The sequence below is a fragment of the Miniopterus schreibersii genome (assembly GCF_964146895.1).
Source record: "Miniopterus schreibersii genome assembly, chromosome: 12".
NCBI lineage: Eukaryota > Metazoa > Chordata > Mammalia > Chiroptera > Miniopteridae > Miniopterus > Miniopterus schreibersii.
In genome coordinates, this window is record NC_138112.1 from 68,411,004 (window position 1) to 68,432,596 (window position 21,593).

At 56.1% G+C, this 21,593-nt stretch overlaps 2 protein-coding genes across 9 annotated transcripts in view; one reads left to right on the forward strand and one right to left on the reverse strand.

Annotated features, from left to right (window-relative positions):
* The window catches only part of MACROD1 (mono-ADP ribosylhydrolase 1), a 132,738-nt gene that overhangs the window by 78,541 nt on the left and 32,604 nt on the right, over window positions 1-21,593 (reverse strand). The gene's annotated exons all lie outside the window — the stretch shown is intronic.
* FLRT1 (fibronectin leucine rich transmembrane protein 1) lies at window positions 5,695-19,906 on the forward strand. The gene is made up of 2 exons (XM_081153453.1): window positions 5,695-5,813; window positions 14,534-19,906. The coding sequence occupies exon 2, from the start codon at window positions 14,583-14,585 to the stop codon at window positions 16,605-16,607; it is 2,025 nt and encodes a 674-aa protein (XP_081009579.1). The 5' UTR covers window positions 5,695-5,813; window positions 14,534-14,582; the 3' UTR covers window positions 16,608-19,906.

A 21,593-nucleotide genomic window follows, 5' to 3' on the forward strand; every position in this document is an offset into this window, starting at 1 on the left:
TGCAGGGAAGGGGCTGCTGGGCCCGGCAGGCAGGCAGGTGCTAACAGTCCAAGCTGATTTGGCCCCTGGTCTGCTCTGAGAGCCCAGCAGCAGGGGATGGGTGTGCAAGTGTGTGAGCCAGTCCGTGGGTGGCTGAAAGAGCCAACTCTGGATCCAAAAGTCTGGATTTTGTCAGAAAACAGTTTAATTAGCAGCGTGGAGGCTTGGAGGGTTCACACTGAGTTTGCAGGCTCTCTCACCTACGCCCTTCTCACCCACCATGTGGGTGCTGTGTGTGGTGCCAAGCCTGGGGGCCAGAGAGAGTGAGAAATGGGCAGGGGGGGCCCTCTCGTCTGGCAGTGTAGAGGGAGGAACTGGAGCCTCCAGCATACCCCCTCCAGAGGCCTCTTGGCTGCCCCTGCCCATAGCACCTAGAACCCATATCCTAGTGCTTGCAGAAGGGGGAGGGAACCCACTCAGCAGAAGGAGAGGGAACCCCAGGCCTGTCTTCAGGGAGGTCTTTGAGTCAGCCCCTCCCCTCAACCCACTGCTCCCCTCCCCCAGCCTAGGCCTCCACCCCTGCTCCTGGTGACAGTCCCAGCCTGTCATTGGTCCCTTTCCACATACCCTGGAACTCTCCAGTTCTCCACATGGTGGCCAGAGTGATCTTTCTAAATTGCAGAGCTGGTCATACCCCTCCCTGCCCAGGCACCTGCGCTGGCTCCCCATTTCCCTCAGTATGAACACAGGCCCTCCGCAGGGCATTCAAAACTACCCCCAAGGTCAGAATCCCATCTCCCACTTCAGCTCAGATCACTGCCCTCCACTAAGTCAGAGCTTTGGGACACCAGCCTCTCACGACACCAAGCCCTCCCTCTGAGCTTTCGCATATGCTGTTCCCTCAGCCTGAACCGTGCTTCCTACTCCACTCTCTACTACCATGCTGACCCTGTTACAGGAACAGTCCACAATCCCAAATGGAAAAGCTTCCCCCCCTCTGGCTCTGGCCCCCAGCCTTCTGCCTCCTGGAGAGAGGGCACCTGGCAATGACAGCCCCCAGGCCCATGCTGGCTCCAGAGGAGTGACCCACACACTGCAGGGGGAAAGGAACAGGCCCTGTAGGTAGCCAACCTGGTGGGAGGAAGTCGGCAGCCACGGAACAAACTCCACGTTTGAAGCACAAAGAGCCTTTTCATCTCTGAAGGTCAGACACAGATGCTGACCTCAGCCTGGAAGTCCAAAACGAAAGAAAACGCCGGGTCTCCTAGTTCGCGCCAGCTTTGACCTGCTTACAATGATCTAAACCCGGCCCTCTTTGCATCTGTCCAGGGAGGGGGCGGGCATGGTGTTCATTTAAAACACCGCTTGGCTAAGTCTCCAGCCATAAAGCCCACCTGGGTTTCCAGCAGCACATCCTAGGCGTCGGATTAATAACCCGCACATAAAAATCTGTCCAAAGAGCCATAGGTTGAAATGAAGCAGGAGGGCTAATTGCTAATATAAGAATTAATATCAGTGAAGAGCGAACTTTCGGGAGCCAGGAACTGTAATGATGAAGAACATTTCCATAGCAGGGAAGCCCTGAGGTCCAAAGGGGGCGGGGTGGCTCTGGAAGATGGACAGGTGGTCAGAAGGAGACTGGCCACACCTGCCCCACTCTAGCTTGCCAGTGAGCTCACATGACTATCATGACATGGGAGTCTGGAGGACCCCAGGACCACAGCACTCGTCACCCTCCCTAGGAAGCACCTGTGATTCACAACCTGCCCCCCTCCCCCCCCCCCCCCCCCCCCCCCGGGCTGGGCGAGATGAGGCTTTTTGCTCCCCTAATGCCCTATGACTCACACTGTGGCCCTTTGAAAACTAGTGGCTGCTCTACTGGACCTCGAGCTCCTGGAGGACAGGGGCTCCCCTTTAGATCCCAGTGTCCTGCATGGTGCCGGGAGCATGACTGGATCCAGTACATGTTTGTGGGATGGATGGATGGAGGATGGATGGGTGGATGAATGGAGGAATGAATGGATGGGTGATTGCACGAGAGGGCCTCAGGAAAAACCCAAAGTGTCTCAGTACAGTGGGCCCAGGGTCCACCTTGTATTTGGCTAGTGGTATGTTTCTGCTGTGCTGAGACTGGCATCATGCAGGGAGAGGGAACTGGCCCAGAGTTCAAGGCCCTGGCTGTCATGTAGGTTGTACAACCTTGGACAAGCCTCCTCCTCTGTGTGTTTTTTTAAGTCCCCGTTGCACCTGCACAGTGGCGACAGTCCTCCCTGCTCTGCCAGCCATGCTGGGTTGTCCCAAGGCTCAGGGAAGACAGTAAAGCAGAAATGACCTGGAAAAGATCAAGTCCCTTTGTAAGTGGAAAATGCAGTGGTGTGGAGATGCAGGACCGTGCACTCGGCTTTCTTTCCCCCCTTTCAGATTTCTTTTAATACAGTTATGATGTTATCTACAACCAAAAGTAGAACTGTGCAAGCATCTCAAGCAGTTACAAATGGAAGCTTTTATCATGTTGACCCAAAAAATGGTTCTTTGGTACCTGAACGCAGAGACCAGTGGGTAGGGAGGAAGGCGAGGTGAGGTGGGGGTGAGCAGAGGCAGTCTCATGGGGAAAGTACCCATGAGCTGGCCAAAGAGGCGGGGCCAAGAGGGGTCCCCAGTTACTGAACCCTTGGGGACCCCACAGATTCATTTCGTCCTTCGTCAACTGGACTGACCACATAGAAAGTCCACATGCCACCACTAACTTCGTCGGCACTGTGTGGTTCTGCTTACTCTCTCCAATTGTGTGCCCACTGGGGGCTCAGTTGGCTCTGACGGGAGGTGTTTGCCAGAAGGGCGCATTTACATATTTATTCCTGGGCCCGGTGAATACAGGTGGCTACTAAGTCATCATGATGCACCCACACATGGAACAAGCTCACAGCTCCAGCACTGCCCACCACGCTGATCTTGGAATACAAACACGCACCCCGACACCCGAGAGGCACCCACTCACTCGAGGCAGAAACACTTGAGGAGCCCAGTATACTCAGTGGGGTCTGGGGCATATGGTGCACCCAGGGTTCCCAGGAAGCTTTGCAGGACCATAGGGAAGGCAGGGGGTAGGGGAAGGGGGAAATGGGGACAGCAGGGAGGGCAGACGCAGGATAAATAAAGCTGGACGGGCCAGAACCTTGCTTGGACCCTTGGTTTTCTAAATGAGGAAGCAGAGTCGGGAGTTCACGGGATGCATTAATTAGGCACCTTCTACGTGTGAGGCAGTGGGCCAGGCCATGTCTGAGTGATCGGTCTCAGAGAAGCAGATGCAGTTCCTTCCAAGATACTGTGTCATTGCTGTCATGGCTTGTGCGACTATGCACCCCAGTGTAGGAGCTGAGGGGTGATATAAGATGGACTCTTGCAGGATGGGGAACGGCATGGGGTTTGGGGGAAGTGGTGGGAGACAGGCAGGTGGAGCAGGCAGGGCCAGGCTGCCATAGGAGCACTGCCCGATCCTGAGGGCTGTGGGAAGGGTCTGATGCTGGCGGATGGAGGTGCCTTCCTGCATTCATAGTTTCAAAAGGAGAACTCGGGTAGGTCTCTCCGTCATGGGGGAGCAGCAGCCATGCCTGGCTGGAGCCTCTGGGCTCCAGGACACTGCCGCCCACCCCCACCCCCGGCAGTGTAAAACAGTTTCCTCGCCCTGGCCAGGGAAGCAGATGACCTCATTGGACTCTTTCCATCTCTTGCTTTCATAGAGAAATTACAATTTATAATTGGATGAAATCACACGGGTGTAATAGCTATAAGAGCCCGAGCTGGAGCCCGGCATCACCCCTCATGGGGGAACTCTGTCCTCAGCTTCCCTCCTGTCCGGCCCCCACCCTGCCCTTTCCTGGAGGCCGCCCCCCCCCACTCCACCTGCCTGCTCACACCTCAGGATTGCTGTCCCCTGGGGCCCACTGGTCCTTAAACCTTGCTCCTGGGGAAGCTCTTCCCAAGACCTGCCCCCATCCTGTGGACCCCATCAGCCTGCACCCCACCTGGCCAGCACCACCCCTCTTTCTGCATGCACTCCCTGCCAGGCTGGGCGCCCAGTGGGCAGTGAGCCCCTAGCTTGGGTTTATTAAAACGCATACCCTAAAAATTTGTTTTTATTTGGAACAGCCCCTGACAACAAGTATTTTTCAAACCAGCCACCTTCAGCCCTACAAAGAAAAGTGCCCAGATGCAGCTGAGCCCATCTGGATCCTATTTCAAATCAGAGCTGACACTCTCAGATGTGTAATGAAAGCACTTTACCAAAGAGGGGCTCCTGCAGGGGGAGTACGGACACCAGGGCACCGGGCCTTCAGTGAGCCACGCTAACGAGAGGGCCACACTAATGAGAGGCAGCGAGGGCTTTGGGTTTTGTTTTGGATTCCTGCAAACAGCCGGCCCTGCCCCCAGGTCTCTGTGGAAGGGCAGTTGGGGGTGTGGAGCACTGACCCCTGCCTGGGAAGTGGGGTGGTTGCAGGAGGGAAGCAGGGACACAGCTTCCCTGGTTCCCTGGTGCTCCTGCTTCCTAAGGGCAGCGGGAAAGGCAGTGCTTGTTCTGGGAGCTGAGGCCACGGTGGCCCAGTTGGATCCTTTGAATGACATTAGCAAGAGGAGCAGGTGCTGGGGGAAGTGGAGCCAGCTCTGGGCCTGGAGCAGGGCCCCTGCAGGGTCAGGAGCTCTCAGAACTTCCTTTTTCTCTTTCCAGTCCTTCCAGCCCCAGGAAAAGGGGAACCAGGATGCTGGGAGGCAGGGGGCTGTGCATGGCCAGCTGTTTGTTATCTGGATTTGAGAAGAGAAGGGAGGTGGTGGAGAATAGTCCCAGCCCCCTCCCAGCTGGAAAAGTGGCGTTCAAGAAATAGCTTCCCAGGGAAGGGAAGAGAGGGGTTGCAGCCGGGCAGCCTGTCTCCAGGTGGCTCCTATTCCGGGGCTTAATCACTTCTATTGTTTTTTGGCAGGTGAGGCAGGCAGTGGGTGAGAAGGACTTCTTTTTGGACCGACAAGACCAGGAGGTGAAGCAGGAATAACTGCCCCCCTCCCCGCCTCCCCAGCAAGAGACCTCTCTACAAACAGGAGCAGCCAAGCAGCACCGAGCCCCGAGCCCCCCAAGCATCTTCCCAAAGAGGGGCCTGTGGGGCCTGACAGCTCGGTGGCGCATGTCAGCAGCTCATCCCCGCGGTGAACATCTGAACTCCTCAGCGGGTATTGGACCCCCTCCTCCCCACCGGAGACACAGCCTGAGTGGCAGGAGTACCTAGTCTTTAGAGAGTGGCTCCCTCTCAGCTCTGTCACACAAGAGCGCTCTCTCCATCAGAGCCCATTCTGCCGAGTGACTTAAAGGGATTAAAAAAAGAGAAACTTGGTAAAGAAAAGGGGTAAAAGCCACACAGAAGCCTTTCGGAGAAGGTGGTGGCCAACAGACAAAAGAGCAAAAGTTGAAAGAAGGCAGCGAGAGGCCACCCTCCCGGGATGGGCGCCAGGCCATAGGGCATGCCTGGGGGGCCGGGGCCCAGAACATCCAGGGACTCCACGGGGGAGAGGCCAGCAGTGCCCGTGGCTTAGGGTGTGGAGAATGCTGCTCTGGACCCGCAGCCACGTCTGACCTTGAGCCCAGCAGAGTCCAGCACAGGGCTTCCTCCCTGTGCTCCGGGGCGACCCCAGCACCACCCAGCACCCCAGGTTTGCGGTCTGCACCTGAGTGCCAGGGCCGCGGGCCCGGAATGTGAGAGTGGCCCAGGCCCACCTGGACACAAGCACAGCATCCAGAGCAGCCATCCCGGCCAGACCCAGCAGACTCCAGGGCTGCAGCGAAGGAGGTAAGGTGGATGGGGAAGGGCCCTGATGATCCAGGGAAGCCCATGGGCTCCTTGTGCCCAGAGAGGGCAGACAGATGAAACAGCTGGGGCCCACCCTCTTTCAGGCTGGGTCAAACTGGGGCCTCACAGAGCCCCCCAGGTCTGTAGCTCCATCCCATCCACCCACACATGTTCAGGCAACTGGCCACTTCTGCTTGCCAGGGGAGGAGTCACTTGCTACCTGGGGGCCCCATGCTGCTGGGCTGTATTTCTGGGTGGTGGGCCCAAGGTACAAGGGAGTGGCCTTTCTCCTTTCTTGGAGTAAACTGCTGGTGTTGTGTCGTGCCTCCCCCCCCAGGCCCTGCAGTCCTAGGAGGGAGGTCTCACTTTCAGCCCCTCCGAGTTCTGCCCAAAGAGGGCAGCAGTGAGGCCTTGGGGGAGGCAGAATGTTTGGTGACTTCAGTGCTGGAAAGGAGGACCCAGGGTTGGGTTGATCTGAATCCACCAGCCACGGCCCTGCTCCTGCTGGCCTTTGGGCAGCGTCTGCTCTGGCTTCCAGCTCAGCCCCTTTGTTGGTAAGAGTAGCATGTGGAGCCCAGAGAAGGGCAGTAAGTGCCCTAAGGTCTGCCAGGGCTGCCCTGTCTTCCCCATCCCCAGAGGCCAAGAGGGAGGACTCAGGCCTCCCCAAACACAACTCCCAGGCAATCTGGAGCAGAGGCATCGCCCTGGGCAGGGCAGGGGAGCCCCAATTCATTACCAAGATGGAAAATGACACTTCCCTGTGTGCTTCCCCAGGAGAGGGGCTGATTTATGGCTGCACTGCGCCGAGACATTCGTCAGCGCCTCGTGGCGCGCACGCCATCTGCGGGGGCATTAATAGTGTGTTATTAGCCACCGGTGTGAAAGATGCCCTGTGGATGGGCTATTGCTGTTATTTATTATAAAGGCGCCAGCCCAGCAGTGGGCCCGTTGGAGCCTGAGCTTGGCCCCCGCCACTGCCTCCCCGCCACTTGTCCCTGTTCTCTTCCCAGCCTCTACCAGGGGTTGGGGGGGGTCATCCCTGGGGCTGAGGCCACGCTGGAAGAGAGCAGCTAGCTATGGTCCCCCAGGCCTGCGCCACAAATATTTATGGAGAACCTGTTCAGTGCCCGACTCTGCCTCAAAAATGGGCTGCGGAGCCAGTCGGAAGTGGGTTGGTGCCCTGGCCTTCCAGTTGGTGAGCCATGTGACCTTGGGCACTTCCCTCCCCCTCCCTGAGTGCGCTCCCCTCTGTGCGCTGGAGGCGCAGGCTCAGCAGGGAAGTGGCTAGCTGCAAGGGAGGGAGTTTGTGGAGGGCCCGGTGCAGCAGGTGCTCAGGCTGGCCAGTTACTGCCACTACCTGGTCTGACCCCATCGGACCACAGGGGCTGCTGGTGGAGGAGAGCAGCCCCCACAGGACCCTGCTGGACACTGTCCACCATCGCCTCCCATGCCAACCCCCCAGGACAGGGTTTGAGAGTCGGTGCCGAGGCAGGAGGAGGTGGGCAGGGAGAGGGCTGTCGAAGCGCTGGAGGGCTCTCTCCGCCCTGGACCCGCCCTTCCCCCCTCTGGGCCTTGATTTTTCCTCCTCTGTAAAAACCAGTTGATCTGTGAGATCCCTCCCCAGTCCTGAGAGTGGGATTCACCCCTTGTGCGTCTGTGCGGGCAGGCGGGAGGGGCCGTCTCTAAGAAAAGGGGGCCAGCTTCTGACACCTGGCGGTGGACCCGCAGTTGGGCAGTTCCAGGCTGGTCACCCCATATGAGAGGAGATGAGTGAGGATAGCAAGGGTCTTCCCTGGGTTTGCTCTCTCCCAGGGTGGGGCCTCCCCAGCTGAGGGGCATGTAAGACACCTGGGAAGGGAAGAGCAATGGACATTCAGCCCAGGGCCTGGGTTTGTGTCTGGCTCCGCCACCACGCACTGCACAATTCAGACCAGTCCCTTTGACTCTCTGGGCCACCGTGGTGAGGGCACCTGGCTCACTGTTACCTCCTGGGGTGGGGTTAAAGGAGGGCCAGCCTCCCTCTTCTCTCCTACTGCCAGGTCCTGGGTTTCGGATTTTGGGGCCTCCCTTTTGGCTCATTCATTCATTCTCTCATTCAACAGATGTTTATGAGCACCCCCTGGGTCAGGCTGTGGGCTAGGCCCATGAATAAGACAGAACATGTCCTGACTGGTAGGAGGAGTTTGCATTCTAGAGGCAGGGACAGACAATCAACTTGTCCTAAATAAATGAGGGGGTGTTGCACAGGACCGGGGCCTGCATGTTGAAGATGCCCAACCTCTACCCAGGTCCAAGCCTCTATTGTATTATCAGTAAGCATCGCCATACCTAGTCTTTCCGGGCCACCCACTCCTCTCTCAGCCCCTGGCTGCCAGGATCCTGCTGGCTGCTGAGCAGCCCAGCAGGGCAGACCCAGGGGACCACTGCCCTGTTCTCTGACACTGTCACCAGCCCTGCAGGTGCTGCCCTCTCTCTTCCTTCCTCCCAGCCCCCCAGAATCAAGGCCTTCGGGCCCCTCTCCTACCTCTGAAACTCCCCCAGCCTCTCCTTTTTCCCTCCCAAAAGGAACTAAACCTAACTCTAGGCAGCTTTACTAAAAATGCTCACTGACGGAGGGAGATGTCAGGTGCAGGAACCTCTTATTAAATAATGCCGGGAGAGAAAGAAACAAAATTACAGGTGTCTCCTTTCATCCCCCCACCCCCGCCTGGCCCTGAACAGTTTAATATTGAACACTGTTATCAATATAATTAACCTCCTAAGACCCAATTTTAAAGTCTTATTTTTAAAAGCAATTTACATTCTCTGAAGTTCAGGACATCCCAGCACCCAGCCCCGCCCAGGAGGCCCACGAGGGGAGATGAGCTCGAGGTACGTTTTTTAGTGGATTTGCATACCTGCCTGCAATTACAGCCAGTGATAACTACTGATGCATAATGCATGCAGCATGAAATTAGAAAAATAATTAACTTTAGGTTTGAAAAGAATCCCTACCCCCACCCCCCACGCATTGTAAGTTTCAGTGGCACCAGTAGACAGATCAGGCATGAAGCTATGCAGTGTAGGGTTAGAAGGGCCTTGAGGGCCCTGGCATCCAGCCCCACTGCCCTAAGGAGGTGCTGCCAGTGGGCATAGACTGGCCTGGGCAGGAGTCCCACTCATACTGAAATCCCAAGTCCCCCTCCTCACCTGCCATTCGCATCCCCTGGACCCGCAGGGAAGCACTGCCCATTGCTAATGACAGCACTGGTCCCAGTTCTGATTACCACTCTGCAACAGGCCCTCGGCGCAGGCTTGAAGATAACCGTCCTTTATCCTCACAGGTACCCAGGGGCATGGATAGTTCACGGCCCCATTTTACAGATGAAAGCCAGAGACCTGAGGCCACCCTGCTCAGTGCAGCAGCTGGACCAAGTCCAGGCTGGCTGCCAGGCTACCTGCCTTCACAGGGGAGGGCTTTTCTGGAGGGTGCTCTCCCCAGGCCTCCCTGAGCATGGGGAGGTAGTGGCCATACCACGGGCCACTCCCCCACCCCCACCCCGCCTCTTGACCTCCCTCCCTCCATGTTGCTTATGACCAGGGAGGTGGCGTAGGCTGGTAGGGAAGAAAATGTGGGGCCCCTCATTAATTTAAAGATTTGCTGAGGACCCATCACAGATATGGAGGTGACCCTGCCTGGTGGGGCCCCCCTCGTTTTTCCCCTTCTGGGGCTGAAACTGCTTCTGTCCCCAGTCTGCCCTGCACACATGGCTCCTGCCTGGGGCCCTGCTCTGCCAGTGGGGCCTAAGAGCCTGGCAAGGTTTAGGGAAAACACAATTCTTCTTACTGAAGGGAAGGCCTGGGAGGGGGCACAGGAAAGGGAGGGCTAGGATCTTCCTCTGTCCCAGCCTCAGCTTCCTGGCTCACTGTGTCTGCCCTCCCTCTAATGAAACTCAACCAGGACTAGTGAGTGGCCTCCCTGAGTGGGTCATAGGAGGACCTTGGGGTCCCTCCCTGGGGACAGTTGGGGCAGCTCTTCTTTCCAAAACCGCCAGGCCTGTGCTAGGCACTCCACACAACCCCTCTCTCAGCAACACATTACAGATGAGGAAACTGAGGCCCAGAGAGGCATCCCTACAGGTCACACAGCTGGGGGCTGGTGAGGCCAGATTCGAACCAAGACCTGTTGTCCTCTCCCCATTTCCAGTCCACACGCCTCTTTCTTGGAGTCACCACCATCCGGAATTCTCAGATTCCTACCTGGTGCTGAGGGGCCAGCTCTGTGTGGCCCAGATGTAGGGTCAGTGCTTCCACCCCAGCTTGAGGGGAGGGGCTGAGGAAGCACAATGTGAGGTGAGGGAACCAGTATCACAGCCCCTGACAGGATCCTGCCAGGAAGCAGCATGGCCTGCAGGCTCCCAGTCTACCCTAGAGGCTCAGCAGGGGCAGGGGCTGGGGCAGGGGAGTGAAGGAGGGGCTGGTAGAGAGCGGAGGAAGAGACAAGCAGTTAACAGAGAGCCTAGACCAGTGTGCCTGGGGTAGTTGGAGAATTATAGCAGCGTTTAAACCTCATGCATATGTTACATACAGGTTGCACTTATGAGGGGGTACTTTGCACATATTATCTTACTGAATACTTAATAGTAAGTTCCCCTGTAAGGGGAATTATGATGACAATACTTATAGATGAAGAAACTGAAGCTCAGAGAGGACAAGTAACTTGCTCACGATCACACAGCCTGGAAATGGCAGAGGCAGGACTCAAACCCAGGTTTCTCTGTCCTGGAAGGTGGCAGGAGCTAGTGGCTGATGGCAACTGCCAAGAATGATGCCCTAGGTGCCTCCTTGGGTAATGGGAGTCTGGATACCTCCAGTCTGAGCCACCTCACTGCGTCCCCTCCCCTACCCTCATGGCAGATCAAGGATCCTGCTGTCAGTCAGAGCTGGCAGGTCATAATTCACACCATGCTGAAGTCTGTGGGATCTGTGCAACGATGACAAGTGACCCCACAAAAGACAAGCGATTTACCAAGTTTCATTTGATGGCCATATAAACCATTCAACACACAACAAGAGACTAAAAAGGCTACCTGGCACCCAGGCAATTAATGGGCTCCTCCAGCGAGGTGTGCTCCCTGTTCCCCACCCTAGGCCCCGCCCTACTTTCCCAGAGCCAGAGGGCTCAGAGTTGGTGGCCTTGGGGAAGGGGAAGCAAGGGAGATGAGCCAAGATGGATGAGACCCACAGACAGGGAAACGGAAAGGCCTTGGGTCCCTGCCTCCCAAATGCTTCTTGGTTATCCATCAGGCATCTCTGAAATGTGCAATTTATACTCTATTATTGATGCCAGGGCCTCTGCAGGCTGAGGGCTGTGGCCATGAGCTGAGTGGGCACTGGAAACTGACATCCATGCCAGAGAAGGTGGTGGCTGGCCTTGCCTTTGGCCTTAACAAGTCTGCCCCCTGCTCTGGGCACTGGCCTGGAACAGCAGAGCTCAGGGGCTACCCCAATCCTCATGCCAGGACTCAGCATTGACAGACCAGGAGGGTGTGTGTCCTCTGACCATTTGCTGGGGGCCCAGGCAGAGGCTCTCCTGGGCTTGGATTTGATCCCTCAGACCGGTGCAAGGTAGCCTTTGGATAGGCCTGCACCTTCCTGTCCTCAGCACCTGCCCTGGCCCTGATTCTCTGTTCATAAGCAGCCTGAGACAGGACCTTCAGGCTCCCTAACCTTCGTGGTTCTGGCTCTGTGCAGAGCAAGGGACAGATGTGCAGCTGGAAACCTGGGCTGGCTGTGACCCTGGATAGGCCTCTCACCCCTCTGAGCCTCAGGCTGCTCAGCTGTAAAATGGGACAGAGGACCTGTGTGTATATGACAGGTGGGCGAAGATACAAACATATGCCTTGGGGGGGGGGGGCCGTGGTTGAGGACTGCCTGGAGGAGTCCCCCTGGTGCCTGGGTTCATCCCTGTCCTCTGAAGTCGGCGTGCCCAGGTATACACAACTATCCCTTGCTTTGAGCCCATCTGTCCTATAATCAGGGCCAGTGCCCTTCCCAGTCCGCGATATAATGAGAGGTGGGAGAATCAGTGTTCAGATAAGGGTCGGGCGGCCTGGGATACACGCTCCACTCAGCTCTTACGAGGTGACTCAGTGCCACTGAGGGCAGGAAGGGCTGGGACGCATGGTGCAAGGCTCTGGATGGGAGATGAGCCAGGGTGGGAAGTGGCCAGGGTGCCTGGTCAGGGAAACAAAGGTGATAGCGCGATCCACAGAGAACTGAGCAGTGGGGGTTTAAGTGGGCTGGGGCCAAGGTCCGAGGCAGCAGTCCTTGGTTCCTCAGGCCAGTGGGTGCTAGGGGGAGGGAGCTTGAGCTGGCTTCAGGGACCTGGAGTGCTGGGCATAGTCTCATCAGCCCCCCTTCCCTCACTTCCCCCTCTGGTTCCAGGCGCAGACCCCAGGCACCTTTCCCCTGCCCCTCACTTGCTTCCAGCCTGATGTCCTGGACTGGCTCTTGACCTGCCTTGGGTTGACCTTATGGACAAAGCTTCATACTGCAGACAGGCCCTGGGCAGAGTTAGTGTGTTAGCCATGGGCAAAGTTTGTGCTCTCTCCAGAAGGCCTGGAGCTGCAGGCTGGGCAAGGCCCCTGTAAATGCAAATAGGGCATGAGTGTGCTGGGCTAGTGGTGGAGGTGCTCCCGTCTTCTCAGTCCCTTCTGTACTGAGGTGGTCACTGATGCCAAGCCATATCAGGCCAACACAGCCCATGGTCCCTGCCCTTGAGCACCTGAAATTTAGTTGGGGACATTAAAACACTAGTCACCAAACAGCGTGACCCACAGCCCGCAGACATACAGCTCTTTGAGCCTGGTGGTCAAGATTCTGCCTAGGTTCCCCCTCACTACTTCTCAAGTGGCCTTGAATAAGTTTACAACTCCAAGCTTCAGTTTTCTCTTTTGTTAAATGGGAATAAGAAGGGCTCTGACCTCATGTTTGCTGAGACGGTTAAATGACTTAAATATTCATAAAGCTCTAGGCGAGGTCTTTATTACAGTGTGAGCTACTATCCCACCAGTATGGAATCACAAGTGGCTAGAATACAGGTTGGCATATGGTACATGCTCAATAAACATCTGTTGGGTGGCTGGATGGCCAGATGCATGGAAGGGATGGATGGATGGATGGATGGATGGATGGATGGATGGATGGATGGATGGATGGATGAACAAACAGATGAGTGGATGGATGGATGAATTGGAGGATGGATGGATGGATGGATAGATGGATGGATGGATGGATGGATGGATGGATGGATGGATGGATGGATGGACAGAGAAATGGATGGATGGCTCAGTGAGTGGGTGGGTGGATGGAAGGATGGATGATGGAGCAGAGGGAAGCTCTATCTGGCATCAAGAAACCTGGCAGAGGAGGGGGCATTTGAGCCTGGTCCTGAAGGGTGAGGTGCCATTTGCTAGGTGGAGAAGAGCAGCCCTGGTATAGAGAGAGACTGAGAAGGAAGAGGGCTTTGACATGGTTGAGAAATGGAGACACTGGGTCGCTGGGGCGTGGGAGTGAGGCCCCCACTGACTCCTCCGCAAGCCTGTCCTGATTCTGCTCTTCACACCAGGCTGCCCTCCAGCCTGGAGCCTCGGCTCAGACTCCAAGAGGCCATTGTGTCCTACCACTGAAAAGCCTTTGTGAACCTAGATTTATACAGCAGGCCTTGGCTGGCTGCATGAAGACACCTTCCCCACTGAGGTTGAAAGATAATTTCTCTTTAATTGATTTTTTTTTACCACTATGAACAGTTAAATAATGAGAAAAGTCTATGCTGCAATTTTTCCATTTGTGAAAACTGAAATTACACCTCCAGGCAATTCCCTCAGAGCATGGATCCCTCCCTCTCCTTTTTATTTGTCTCATTTCTTTAAATGCAAGAAAACAGATATGTATTTTTTTTCTCTCTCAAGTTTTGTGATTTTGGAAGGGGACAAGGTGTGGAGTAATTTCTCACACAACACGGGACGCAGCTAGGGAGGGCACCTCTGATAAAAAGATTTCTGTAAATACACAAGAAAGCAATTCTGTTGACACCTTCTTCTGTCTATAAAATGCATGAGTGGCACACAGGACATGTTTTAACACCAGACAATGAAGCGCCCCGCTCTCCACTGCTCACCAGTGACAATGCTGGTAGCTGCTTTTTTGCAGGTTCTAGTCACACCCCACTCTTGAGCTCACAGGCATCCCAGAAACAAGCTTTCCCTTCAAACCCTGGGTCTGAGCCAGATGTGAGTTCCTCATTCCAGTGAGAAATGGCTTGGAATCCATAAAACACGCCCTAAATCCATCCCATCAACATTGACCAGCCACGTTTAGCATTAGCCATAAAAACCAGCTTAGTGTGAAATCTTGAAAGAAGAAACCGAAGCTGTGGCGTGGCCCTTGCTAAATTAACCTCCCCCGAGGCACAGAATCACCGTCCAGGAGGGCTCGCAGCGTCTAATTCACGGGCAACATCTTGCTCCTGCTGAGATTTAATGTTAGCCAGATGTCGCCAGAGTCCATCCTAAGCCTGACTGATCACCTGTGACATAACCTTGGCACAAAAGGGGCCGTGGTGCCTGCGCCTCGAGGCTTGATTTCTGTCCCACGTCCCTACCTGCAGCGGCCCCTTGGTGGCATGCGGGTTGTCACTGCCACTCGCTCTCACTGCACGTGTCTTGTGCTCCTTGCAGGTGTTGAGGCCCCAAGTCAGGTGAGGCTCGGTTCCCCCAGCCATCCACCATGGTGGTGGCACACCCCACTGCCACCGCCACCACCACGCCTGCTACCACTGTTACCGCCACTGTTGTGATGACCACTGCTACCATGGACCTGCGGGACTGGCTGTTCCTCTGCTATGGGCTCATCGCCTTCCTGACGGAGGTCATCGACAGCACCACCTGCCCCTCAGTGTGCCGCTGTGACAACGGCTTCATCTACTGCAACGACAGGGGGCTCACCTCCATCCCCGCCGACATCCCTGACGATGCCACCACCCTCTACCTGCAGAACAACCAGATCAACAACGCCGGGATCCCCCAGGACCTCAAGACCAAGGTCAACGTGCAGGTCATCTACCTGTATGAGAACGACCTGGACGAGTTCCCCGTCAACCTGCCCCGCTCCCTGCGGGAGCTGCACCTGCAAGACAACAATGTGCGCGCCATCGCCAGGGACTCGCTGGCCCGCATCCCACTGCTGGAGAAGCTGCATCTGGACGACAACTCCGTGTCCACCGTGAGCATTGAGGAGGACGCCTTTGCCGACAGCAAGCAGCTCAAGCTGCTCTTCCTGAGCCGGAACCACCTGAGCAGCATCCCCTCGGGGCTGCCCCGCACCCTGGAGGAGCTGCGGCTAGATGACAACCGCATCTCCACCATCCCGCTGCACGCCTTCAAGGGCCTCAACAGCCTACGGCGCCTGGTGCTCGACGGCAACCTGCTGGCCAACCAGCGCATCGCCGACGACACCTTCAGTCGCCTGCAGAACCTCACCGAGCTCTCGCTGGTGCGCAACTCGCTGGCGGCCCCGCCCCTCAACCTGCCCAGCGCCCACCTGCAGAAGCTCTACCTGCAGGACAATGCCATCAGCCACATCCCCTACAACACGCTGGCCAAGATGCGCGAGCTGGAGCGCTTGGACCTGTCCAACAACAACCTCACCACACTGCCCCGCGGCCTGTTCGATGACCTGGAGAACCTGGCCCAGCTGCTGCTCCGGAACAACCCCTGGTTCTGCGGCTGTAACCTCATGTGGCTGCGGGACTGGGTGAAGGCGCGGGCAGCTGTGGTCAATGTACGAGGCCTCATGTGCCAGGGCCCCGAGAAGGTCCGGGGCATGGCTATCAAAGACATCACCAGCGAGATGGACGAGTGCTTTGAGACAGGGTCACAAGGTGGTGCGGCCAACGCTGCAGCCAAGACCACAGCCAGCAACCACGCCTCTGCCACCACACCCCAGGGCTCCCTCTTCACCCTCAAGGCCAAGAGGCCGGGGCTGCGCCTCCCCGACTCCAACCTTGACTACCCCATGGCCACCGGCGATGGCACCAAGACCCTAGTCATCCACGTGAAGCCCCTGACAGCGGACTCCATCCGTATCACGTGGAAGGCCACACTCCCCGCCTCCTCCTTCCGGCTCAGCTGGCTGCGCCTGGGCCACAGCCCAGCCGTGGGCTCCATCACGGAGACCCTGGTGCAGGGGGACAAGACAGAGTACCTGCTGACAGCCCTGGAGCCCAAGTCCACCTATATCATCTGCATGGTCACCATGGAGACGGGCAACACCTATGTGGCCGATGAGACCCCCGTGTGCGCCAAGGCGGAGACAGCCGACAGCTACGGCCCCACCACCACGCTCAACCAGGAGCAGAACGCCAACCCCATGGCCAGCCTGCCCCTGGCGGGCATCATTGGGGGCGCCGTGGCCCTTGTCTTTCTCTTCCTGGTCCTGGGGGCCATCTGCTGGTACGTGAACCGGGCCGGTGAGCTACTGACCCGGGAGCGGGCCTACAACCGGGGCAAACAGAAAAAGGACAGCTATATGGAGTCGGGGACCAAGAAGGATAATTCCATCCTGGAAATCCGGGGCCCAGGGCTGCAAATGCTGCCCATTAACCCTTACCACGCCAAAGAGGAGTACGTGGTCCACACCATCTTCCCCTCCAATGGCAGCAGCCTCTGCAAGGGCACGCACACCATTGGCTATGGCACCACGCGGGGCTACCGTGGCGGCGGCATCCCCGACATAGACTATTCCTACACATGATGCCCCGCCCGGCAGGCCCACCCCGGCTCCCGGCTCCTCCTGGCGTGGCTACCCCGTGGCTTTGCCCAGCTTGCTGCCATCTGACAGAGTGAGGAAAAGAAACTCCACGGTGACTTTCCCAGCAAAAAGCAAAGTTTGGGGAGGGTTGACAATTTTCTAGAACACAACAGTGAAAAAAAATTTTTTAAGGATAGAAGGCAGAAGGGGGGTTTGACGTTGCTAAAGACATAATTTATACCGAATTATGCCAGTAGAGAAGGGAAGGACTAAAAATAATACTGCAGGAAGGGTTGGGTCGGGTTTTTCCCCCTGAACTGGAAAGATACTACCTGTACAACGTCTGTGTACACCTCGTGCTCTGTTCAGGGCCGTCACAAAAGGACCGTGAGAGAGAAGCAGCCGACACGGAAGCCCCCACGCAGCTCTTGCTGCCGGCTGCTCACTGGCAACGACGTGTGGAAGATTTTCAGGCTCCTCACAAAGGAGAGAGGGAAGAAAAGATCTTTTCTTTTGCTATGGAGGTATTGCCCTGAAGTCTCTTCCCTGGTCTTTCCATACCATTTCCCTTATAGATTTTCAGAAATATCACGTCATTTACTGCGTTCTTTGAACAATGATGTAACCAATTAAAAAAGAAACTTACTTTTTCCTATATGAAACCCTCTTCACCTCCATGCACCACACTCCATGGAAGCCCCATGGAAGCTGTGGCTTTTCTGGCCACTTGGAGGTATATCTATCAACCTATCTCTATGTTGTGTCTCTAAACACAGACAGGTAGATAGAGCCACATAGACGGTCCTGACAGTACTTCTTGGGTCAGTTCGTACAGTTTCTTGAGACAATAGAGTCATGAAAACGTTGCTTTCTCCTAACAATCATTGAGTAAGTAGACAGTGTGTTGGGGATCCAAGTGGGGTGGGGGACAATGCTGTTCCTAAAGGCGGAGGCATGTCTGTCCTGGACAGGTGGCTGAGGGCACCCTGGGCAAGGGATGCTTTCAATTTGATCCTATCTCAGGTTGGCCAGAGCTGGGCCATGCTCTTTTCTGATATAGAGAAACTTTCTTTGACTGCTAGTGTCCTCGTCTTCTACCCCCCACCTCCCACACACATGCAATCACCTCAGTAGCTCCTTCTCCGTGCTCTTTGCTTCCTCCTGAGATAGGTAATTGGTGCAGGGATTGTGTGTTTTTTTTAATATCAGCTGATTAGATCTAATTGTTTCCATGGCTGCTCAAACAACACCCAGAAACAGACATGAAAATTCTCAGAAAAGCCCTGGGAGACAGCACTCCCAAATGCAAGACCCTCAGCTGTGCCCACCCCTGGGACTGTTCTGGAGATAGAGGCCCAGACCTCCCTCTAAACAAGCCAGACTCCAGAAGGGTACTGACCAGGGCCCTCACAAGAGCTAAGGCTTTATTTCCTCCCTCTGGAATCGACATTGCCATCATTTATCAACTGAGTGCAGTGTGGCGAGCCATGAGATTAAAACGATGATGAAATAATGACAGCAAATCTGGAAAGAAGAGAGGACTGGTGCCTGGGGTTCTGCTGTGTCTGCGTCCCTGCACGTGGGGAACTTCGGTCATCATCCGTCAACATGCCACTTGTCCTATACTGGGGAAGAGCGATGTCAAAGGAGAGACACTGGGCTGAGGGCAGGGAGGATGAGAGGGGTCCAGCTCCTGGTGGTAGCGCTTTGAAAGGCCTCAGCTGCTCTGACAAAAGCCAAAGGCAGAAGGATGAGGTCACAGGGCTGCTGTGACAGGCCTGGGGCCGGCTGCTCACTGGACATGAAAAGATGCTACTGACCCCTTCAGTGAAGGGGGTTCGAAAGAAATGGACACAAGAACTGCATGAGAGGCGGAGAAGAGACACAGGCATAGCCTGGCGAAAAGAATGGTCTCACCAAATGGGGACTCCTGACTCCCCAGGCCCAGGGAGAGGCCGAGGGGTACAGACACCTTTCATTCTAAAACAGGCCTTTTTGCCTTTTTCCCATTTTCTCATACAATGTCAGGAGATAAATTTTTCCAAGCCTTAATTTCACATCTGTATAAAGATGGCCCTCTGGCCTGTAGTGCCCCCAGACACAGGTTCAGTCCCATTCCCCCAAGCTCAGGAAGGAGCAGAGGAGCCCCACTGGGTGTGGCTGGGAGGAGAGGGGGCACCAGGGTCTAGGGCATTGGCTGGAGGACAGACAGAAGTCCAAGGTCTCTGCTGTTTCTGAAATGAGGTCCCCTCCCTCAAGGTACCACTCCTGCCTTCTGCCAGTGTCCCAGGAAAATTGGTCCCTGGACACCCCACTATCAGCCCGCAAGTCCCACTGCCAACATGCTTGGTCCTCCATCTCTAGGTTCTCCTTCCTCCTTTCCCCATGCCAGGCAGAGGTCAGGTCATTCCCTTAGAGGCTAGGAAGGCATCTGGAACAGCAGGTGGCCCAGTGCAGAGAGGGCTACATGTAGGGGAGGGCCTGGAGCCAACCTGTGCTGAACTTTCTTCCCCCAGAGCATTAAGCAGGCCCTGGCCCTGCCCGGGCCTGAGGACAACTTCCCTCTCCTACTCTGGCTCCCGCGCTAACAGAGCTCGGGCCCTGCCTGATTTGCCACAGGCATCGGCCCAGCCAGCTCCCTGGAGCCCGCTCTCATCTTTCCTGCCCTAAGCATCCCAACATCTTTCCAGCATCCTTTCTGAGAGTAGGATCCCAGATGTCTGCTGCCTTATGTCCCCTCGAGCCAGGGAGGGGGCCTGAAGCCAGGTCCACTCTGAAACCTCATTCCCTCCTGATCCAACTCCCACAAAACACAACGAGAAAGAAAGGGAGAGAGAGTGTGTTCCCGGGCACCCTGCCTCCCCCACCCCCAAGACGCAAGGGAGGACACAGGCCCAAGAAGCCAAGCCTGGGCCACCATGTCTGTCCAGAATCCGCCTTGTGTGGGTGGCCAGCCTGACCCCTGCAGCCTCTGACCAGCTGGCCTCGGCAATGGCGAGTGCATTCTGTGGCATTTAAGGCAGGTTTAAAGTTAAAAAAAAAAAGCCCACGACACTTCTTTGGTTAAGTGGTTTACCCTTCGTGGTAATTAGATGTAGTGATTGGAATCTCTTTTCTATTACATGGCAATTTTCCTTTAAATTTCCCCTTTAAAAGAAAAAAAAAAAAAAAGCAGGGAGGAGGCAGCGGGGCCAGGCGAGTCATTTGCATTTTGCGAATGAGGCCTCTTGTAAGCTCAGCTCAGGCGTTGGGCCCAATGTATGGAATGTTTAAGAGATTACTAAGAATAAAATCTATTAATTAGTCATACCCAACTCCGCAGACATGATATGCATCAAAAGCTCCTTTTCTTCCCGTTTCTCCCCTCTTCCTGTGGCCTCCCCGGAAGCCTCCACCTTCTCTAAATTGGCTCCGGCTTCCTGGACCGCCTCCCTGGTAACAGGGCACCCGGTGGCTAACTAAGGGGTGTCCCCACCGAGAGCTGGGGTGCTGGCTTCTGATCTGGGTGACGCTGGCAGAGGTGACAACAGCTGGTTGGGAAGATGGCAGTGGCTGGGGGGGCCAGGGCTTCCCCACCCAAAGCCTGAAGGCCGCGCCCACCTTGTGCCTCCTCTCCCTCTCTTGAGGGGTCCAGGGGGGCCCACCAGCCCCAACAAGGGAAGCCCAAGGCCAGGCAGAGAGTGAGAAGTGGTCAGGGAGGCTCCCAGAGAGTGGCAGGGAAAGTGTTTTGCAAATCCACGGCCTCTGTTTCCCTTCCTGTAAAGTGGGAGTGGGCTTAGGTAGCGCCTAGCTTTACCCAGTAAAGCTGGGTGCCCCAGAGGCCTTCTGTCCTCTGCTGATCCCGGAAGGTTCTAGTCAGGCCAATACAGGTGATGGAGGGCCAGAGCGGGAGGGAGAGCCAGGCGAGGATCTGAGCAGGGTGACCGGAGCCTGGACAAGGGGCTGGGCAGCATGCTTGAGACTGCATCTGAGCCTCCCTTCTCATCCCCGGGAGCTGGGGAGCAAGAGGAGGACACCCTGTCCCCCCAAAAGTGGCCACCCAAGTCCCAAAGCCAACCCACTCCACTCTAGAAACCTGTGTCCTGCTGAACGCAGCAGGGAGGAAGACCAGGCATCTGAGGCTTATGCTTATGAAAAACACAGGAAGACTGGATGCGGCGACAGGGAGCGATGGGGCTGGGGCATCTGCTGGAAGGACGGGCCTCAGGGCACACAGCAGCTTGTGCCCACAAGGACCAGACCGAGCTGAGGGCGAGGACATAGCCAGGGTGAGCTGTGAGTGTCCCATGCGCCCGTGTCCCCTCCTGCACTCAATCAGCGCAGGTGATGGGCGACAGATACCTGGCACGGATAGTCGCCAGGTTGAGCACTAACAAGCAATTCACAGCCCCACGCAGGCCTTCCAGGATGCAGACAGAGGAGGCATCTTTTTTCCCTAAGGAAGGGTATAAAGGCTCAAAAATGCAAATCATTACCATTTACAACCAGGCGAGTCTGCTAAACTGATTAGGAAAGATTAAACTCCTTGGAGTTGAAGGAAAAGGGTTTTTCCAGTTTTATGAACCTGCCCCCAGTGACCACGCATGTAGCAGGGATTTTATGGCGGGGCTCAGGGGCTGCCCCTTTGCAGCTCCTGGGGGACCTGGGCTTCTTCAAAGGCTGACACCACACAGGCCAGAGTGCTCAGGAATAGCTCAGGTTTGACGGAGCCGGGGGCTCAAGCATGGTCCTCAGAGAAACCAGTTCTGCCTCCACTGAGGGCCTTGTGCTCCGGGCTGTAGGGCAGGGTGGGTTACTTGGCCCACAAATGTCATTATGAAGCTGTCCTAACCCCCAGCAGAGAATCTGTCCCTGCCCTCCTGATTCTGTCTGCCTTCAGGGGTGAAAGTGAGAGGAAGTGGCCAGTCCAGTTGCTTAGAGAGTAGGACTCCAGAGCAATGAGCTTTTCTGCTTCCTTGCTGTTCCAGGATGGGTCTGTCTCTGATCCAT